The sequence below is a fragment of the Gordionus sp. m RMFG-2023 genome, chromosome 2 (assembly GCF_954871325.1).
Source record: "Gordionus sp. m RMFG-2023 chromosome 2, tfGorSpeb1-WG-v2, whole genome shotgun sequence".
Lineage (NCBI taxonomy): Eukaryota > Metazoa > Nematomorpha > Gordioida > Chordodea > Parachordodidae > Gordionus > Gordionus sp. m RMFG-2023.
Genome location: NC_088776.1, coordinates 21651799 through 21658786, shown reverse-complemented (window position 1 = coordinate 21658786; position 6988 = coordinate 21651799). Strand labels below are relative to the sequence as shown.

General features: G+C 31.1%; 1 protein-coding gene across 1 annotated transcript; it reads right to left on the bottom strand.

Moving 5' to 3' along the window:
• Positions 1-2259: 2259 nt before the first annotated feature.
• On the bottom strand, positions 2260-3459 carry LOC135925582 (3-oxoacyl-[acyl-carrier-protein] reductase FabG-like). Its single transcript, XM_065460983.1, has 7 exons — positions 3306-3459; positions 3127-3266; positions 2998-3090; positions 2868-2953; positions 2733-2826; positions 2522-2692; positions 2260-2475 (listed from the first exon to the last, which is right to left on the bottom strand). The coding sequence occupies exons 1-7, from the start codon at positions 3352-3354 to the stop codon at positions 2317-2319; spliced, it is 792 nt and encodes a 263-aa protein (XP_065317055.1). The 5' UTR covers positions 3355-3459; the 3' UTR covers positions 2260-2316.
• Positions 3460-6988: the final 3529 nt, after the last annotated feature.

Here is a 6988-nt window from a genome sequence, read left to right as displayed (position 1 = left end):
ACATAGATAATTTTTTTTAAAAAACCACTGCTGTTAAATTATTTGGCATACAGGTCTATATATAGAACATTAAACTGCAAATTAATCAGGATTCTAAGTAAATTATTGATTAAAATTGTTCAATTATCTAATTACATTCTTTAAGAAATTGCAAGTTTTTATCAACAATATTATTTTTATATATTTTCTAGATTTTGGCCAAATATTTTTATGAAAATAATTATTTTTCCAAATTTTTTTTACATTTTCTAGATAACAGTCAAATTTATTTTTGATTATTGGAGAAAGGCTTTCTATATTTTCTAGATTTTGGGGTACAATCATACTAGAAACAAAATAAAAATATGTAAACTTTAAAAGAAAAGGAGATATAATTAAGATTAATCCAGAAAAAGGAAAATAATTAAAATAATCTACTGAAGGAAAGGGAGATATAATTAATTTCTCCAGAAGGGAGAAAAAAAATTGAAAATAATTAAAATTAAAGTTACACCAGAAAAGGAATATGTATCAAACAGAGTCACCATTTGCACAGCCAAGATTTTTTTTAAAAAAATTTTCTTTGACCTGGCCCGGGTTTTATATATCTTTTTAAAAAAATATTAAGGCATAGCCCTGATTTTTTTAAAATATATTATATATTTGGTTTTAAAATATAGAGCCAGGCTTAGGTATTTTTTTTAAAAAAAAAATTTAAGTCTGGCCTTGGTATATTTAAAAAAATTAAAATATATATAAAAAAAATGAAAATAATTTTAAAAAACGCCAAAGAAAGGGTGAATGTATAAAAAAAAATTACTACAAGGAAAGGGAGAGAATGATAAAATTAAAATAACCTCCAGAAAGGGAGAGAATAGAAAAAGAATAATTAATAAAATAACTCCAAAAGTCAAATAAAATGGGAGAAAATTTAAAATATAAAAAAAGGAAATAAAATTAAATTATAAAAAATAAAGATATAAATCTCTATTGAAAGGGACAAGAAAATAAAATAGAAAATATTACAGGTTTTGCCAATTTTTATGAACAAATAAATTATATTGTTCCTATCTTAAAAAAATCACAAATGAATTGGCAGAGGCATATTTAGGCTTGGTTTCTATAGGGAGGTTACCTACTGTCAATACGTAGTAGCAACCTGGATCCGTGATTGACAAAATGATGATACATCTCTGTTCACTCTTATACCCTAAAATAATAAATTTGATACTTTATTGCTAAAACACAATTTTAAATTGTGCAAATCTAATGTTAATTAATAGCTTTTTAAACAAAGCAGATATCTTTATTAAAACAATTTTACAATATTAGCAATTTAAATATGATTTTACTAATCCTTATAAATGTATTATTATTATGACAAGACAACCATCAATTGAAGCATTTTGCAATTTAATAAAAATGTTAAAAATATCTATAGATATATTGTTTGAAGAGATTGTTATACTCAATGGTAGATTTTTAATTTCAAAATTTGCTTTTGTAAAAAATTTCTCTTTTACAGATCTCAAATCCAACACTTTTAATTTTGAAAAAAAATTCATACTAAGAGAATATTATTAACAGTCAAATACAAAATTTCCACCTCCTAGCAATAGATCCTAAGATATTAATTCAAAAATTCAAATTAAAAGTTTTTTAAAAATATAAATAAGTTAAAAAATGATACTACAAATAAAAATCTGGGGTCATTTTATAGTTCTATCAATAGTACATATTAAGGATTTTATATTATTCAGAAACCTTCAGACCCAGCCCCAAGCCTGGGTACAAGGGTCAGGACATATTTTAATTTTAAAATATATCCAGGCAGGGCAAAGTACCTTTGCAGATCTCGTCCAGTTTTCATAAATTTTATAGTAGTGATTAAGGAGTTTTATTATAAGAATTTTTAGAAATTTAATATTTTCATAAAAATATTTAAATTGGGACCCAGGGGATTTTAGTTTTTGCAATTTATAAATGAAATAATTGTTTTTTTTATTTCCAGGTAACCTTAAATGAAATTATTTGCCAAAATATTAGCATTTATAATAACCTTTGTGACAGGAGGCTAAAATTTTAGACTTGATGGATCCTACTAAAGATATTCTCTCATTGTGCAAAATTCAAATAGTCAGGTTACAAAGTTATCAATATAATATGAATTATCCAGTGACACATAGAGTACTGTTAAATTGTTACCTCTTTAAACAATTTTGTTTTCATTATTTGATAGGATACTACAAGAAATTAATTAAATTTTTTGTGTAATAAATCTTTAGAGCACAATTTATTTTATTAAAATAATAATTTAAATCAATGTATAAGTTATGATTATCTTAAGCCAGCAACACTTCTACCACCATCAACAGGCATGTTAACTCCTGTTACAAATGAGGCATTTTCAGATGCTAAGAATGCTATTATATTAGCTACTTCTATAGGATTTGCTACACGGCCCATTGGGTGAGTTCCTTTACTTTTTTCTAAAAACTTTAATTAATAAGATATGACGTTTATAAAATTATATTTATTTTACATTGTTGTATTCCCCCTCTTGTAAACCACCTCTTTTTTGCAACTCTGTCAAGGTAACACCAGGATTAACAGAATTTACCCTAACATTTTTTGATGCTAATTCCAATGCTATACATCTTGTAAATTGATCAAGGGCAGACTTTGACATATTATATGCAAGAACACCAGGAAACTATGAAGTATTGTTTTAATAATTATATAGACGTTATTACACTTCTTATTCCATTTACACTAGAAACATTAACAATGGAACCCTTTGATTCAATTAAATATGGAACAGAAAGCATAGTTAAGTAATATACAGATCTATTAAAATAAATTACTGATAGATACAATATATTACCTACCTCACATTAATATTAAATAATCTATCATATTGTTCAAGTGTGGTGTTCTCTATGCTGCCAGTCTCTAATATTCCTGCATTATTGATCTAATTTATATATAATCTCAATATTAAATGTTTTAATTATTTACTAATATATCCAATTTAGAATAAGTTTTAATAGTTTCTTTAACCAAATTTTCTACATCTTTATCATGAGTAAGTTCTGCTTTAAACATAATAGGCTAAAACAAGGTTAAAAGAATAGTATTAAAAATAACTTTATATTTATTATGGGAAACATTTTCACAATCCTGTGATGTTTTTTCTAGATTTATAATATTGCGTCCCGTGAGGGATAGTTTTGCACCCAATTTTGAAAATAAAATAGCTGTCACAGCTCCTATTCCTGAACTAGCTCCTTTGACTCATTGTATAATTTTAATGCTAATATATATACCAGTTACTAGAACAACTTTATTCAAAAATTCGTCCGATTTAAATGGCATTAAATGATGAAATTATGAATACGCTGATAAAAAACCTATTGTGGTAATTCACTCATTCATTCATTACCACGCCATGCAATTTCATCACCCACCAGGAGTTGAAGCGTTCATCATGTATTTTCACTAGTATATAGATCCCATACATGTTGTCTACCCGTTTTATTATAGTGGACGGTACCACTATGTAGCCTGTTAGCAAAGTGAAGAAGGAAGAAGTACAATAATGGTGATGTATTAGTTCCGTTTCCGGCAGAATAGTGTTAAGGAAGAAATAAAAAATAATGTCATATAAAAAAATGTAACTGCGTCCTTAAGTGGTATTTAGTGAGGCAACAAAAAAATAACCCTTATATCTTGTTAAGTATTGAGAGTTTATGTTAAGTTTGCATGTAGAGTCTCTTCCTTGTTTGTTGTTCGGTGTGCCAAAATATTGTATGTCCTGTAGATCTTATATGTTCTGTGCCAATGGTATTTGGGTTCGTTCGATTTATTGCGTTATTATTATAGCCAGTTTATCTTCTCATTGCCTGTTATACAGCTAATATTTTCGTAATTGTTATCGTTATCGTCGCCGATATCGTGTGTCCAGAAAGGAAGGTCGTGGGTTATTAGAGGAAGTTAGGTTATGTTGTTGTTGTTCAGGTTATTATCATTATCAAATACACTTATTCCATTTATTGCAAGAACGTAAAGGTGAAGAACGGTTGCGATATTAATTTAGGCCATATTTTAGCATGTATTGTAAATGTTCCTTTAGGTGTTTCTTGTTTTTGCTAAGTGCCATGAAATCTGCAAACGAGAGGTTAATCAGGTCCATATCTTTCAGACATTTCGCCAACCAATAGTATTTAGGGGTTTTCCTCCTACCGTCAGGGCACCATTTCAAGGACGAGAATATCATATTTTCCTGCGAGTGTCTTAAGCTATGGCCTAGTAATTCTAGTCTCCTCATGGGTATGAGACGATTGATTGGTAGGATGTCGCATCTATTCCAGAGCGTTGTATTTGATGTGTTGTATGGGTAATACGTTTTGGTGATTCTTCTAAGGCATTTGTTTATAAAAGTCTGAATTGTGCTGATGTTACTTTTTGAGTCTTGCCAAGTCTCCAGGCCGTAGGTAAAAATGGGTACAATTAGGGACTTGAAGAGTCTTATTTTTAAATTAGTTGATATTTGGTTGGATGACCATAATTTCGACAGTTGATGATAGCGGAGTCTAGCATTATTCGTTCTCGATTTCGTGTCTAAAAAGGTGAGGCCTAATGACGTTATCCTGGTTCCTAGGTATTTAAAATCTGACACTAATTCTATCGTATTACTCTCAAAGTTAAAGGGGTTTAAGTGACTCGCATCAGTATTTGAGGTGATTAGTTTGGTTTTTGTGTAGTTTACTCTTAGACCATATCCATCACAGTTGTTGACAAATAATGATAAAATATTTCTTAATTTGTATTCTGAGTTGGCTAGAATACATACGTCGTCAGCATAACATAGAAAGTTTAAAGAGTTGTGCATATCATTGAGGTGTTGTTGCTCACTGTAATATGTGTTGAGTGCATATTCCTGTTTAAAGGATTTATTTAGGATATCATTCATTATTACATTAAAAATAATCGGTGAAAGGATGCATCCTTGTTTGAGGCCTCTATTTGCTTTAAAAGGTTGCGACTTCATATTTAAATGCTGAGGAACTACGCTATGATTGTCGTAAATTATCTTAATTAGCGCTATCAGATGTTTATCTATTCCAATGTTTTCCAGCAAGGGCCTAATCTTATTCTGAATTATGGAGTCAAAGGCTTGACTTAAATCAATCATCAGGGCAAAGATGGGGGATTTATGCATTCTGGCCTTTTCCAGAATGACCTTAAGTGCCATGGTCAACTCCGTAGTATTTCTGCCCTTCCTGTATGATGTGATAGCATTAGAAAGGAATCTGTTAATGATTGGTTTAATCCTGACTGATATGATGTATGTGAACATTTTTAGTGTGACTGGAATTAGTGCAATACCTCTGTAATCTTTAAGGCAGTTTGGGGACTTATTTTTAGGGAAGTTTAGTATAATTGATGTCATCCATTCGTCAGGAAACTTGCCCATATTCCAAATCTCCCTAAAGAGGGGAAGTAGTAAGCTGGCACTTAGGTCTACCTCTATCTTCCAGAGTTCTGCAAAAATTCCATCAGCTCCAGCAGCTTTATGCATTTTTAGACGTTTGATGGCACCGACTATATCAGACTTGTTCAAATTCTGATTGGGTGATTGGAAGGGGTAGTCACATCTAGGTCTAGGCCATCTCGTTTTGTAGAGGTTCATGTAGTGGTCTATCCATAAGTCTAATTGTTCCTTAGGGTCAGTTATAATCTTGTTGTTTAATTGTAGTCTTGGTAAAGGATTGGTTTTAAAGGTGGTGAGTAGTTTTAGAGATTGGAAGGCCTTATAAATATTATTATTATCAAAATTAAATTGGATAGAATTCGATAAGTTAGCAAAGAACAGTCTTTTGTCAGCTCTTATGCGGTGGGTAATGTACCTCCTGTGATGTCTTGCGAATTGATGGTGGGATATATTTGTTGTAAGATTCTTAATTATTTGTATTGTTGAAGGGGTGAGCCACTCTCTGCGCTTGGGGCGTGGTCTTAAGCATGATGTTATACTACCTAATACATTCTGCTTAATGTCCTTCCAGGTCAGGTTTTGGTTTATCATGCCATTTGCTGAGTTTCTCCATGATGTTAATTTAGAGACGAACTCTTCTTTCACCTCTAAGTCATTTAGTTGTGTCAAGTCTTTTCTAGCTATGTATTTTACAGTGGTAAGACTGTTCTGTCTAGTGTGGTTTGGGAAGATACTGTTGTTAATTTTGAGTTCACAGCCCAGTGGATAATGATCAGTAAAAAGTGTAAGGTTAAGTTTACTGATTACCCTGATGTCTTTCACCCATTTGAAAATCTTAGTGGAAATTATAAAGAAATCTATCTGTGAGGTAGTGCCAAAGGAAGGGCTCTTGTAAGTCATGATGTGATGAGTTGGATGATTGAAGAAAGTATTACCAATTTTCAAGTTGAAAAACTCGCAGATTTCTATTAACTTTTTACCGTTGGGGTTCGTGCTTTGTATTAATGTGGCGTTTCCAAGGCAGGAAGAGTTCTTAGATTTGCCTACCGAAGCATTGAAGTCACCTGCTAGAATGATGCCATCCCGATGCGGTAGTTCCTTTAAGACATTCTCCAATTCCATATAGAAAACGCTATCATTGTGAGGCGGGTATATATTAAGCAAATGGACTTTTTTGTATCCTAAGTTTAGGGTGAGGCAGCATATTCGGCTGGAAATTGGGTTGAAGCTTACGAGTCTTATTAGTTTATTATGTATCATAATCGCCACCCCAGCCCATACGTGTTCTGCATTTGAGCTGCAATATAAGGTGTAATCTAATAGGTTCCTTACCTCAGTTACTTTAAGGTGGGTCTCCTGTAAAAAGAGGATATCGTAATGTTGGTCTTTCATAATTTGTCTTAGTATAGTTAGTTTCTCATTCAGGGATCGTGCCGATTCTGTTGTAAGAATAATGAAAAACACCCACTATTAAAAAAAAAAGATCTTTTCTATTGTGGTAATTAATAACTCTAT

What these genes read in the sequence shown, in the direction of transcription:
- LOC135925582 (XM_065460983.1), bottom strand. Translation starts at nt 3,354, where the DNA reads ATGCCATTTAAATCGGACGAATTTTTGAATAAAGTTGTTCTAGTAACT. An exon ending in ATTCTAAATTGGATATATTA is followed by an intron (nt 2,954 to 2,997) that starts GTAAATAATTAA and finishes TATATAAATTAG; the next exon opens with ATCAATAATGCAGGAATATT. An exon ending in AAGAGGGGGAATACAACAAT is followed by an intron (nt 2,476 to 2,521) that starts GTAAAATAAATA and finishes TATTAATTAAAG; the next exon opens with TTTTTAGAAAAAAGTAAAGG.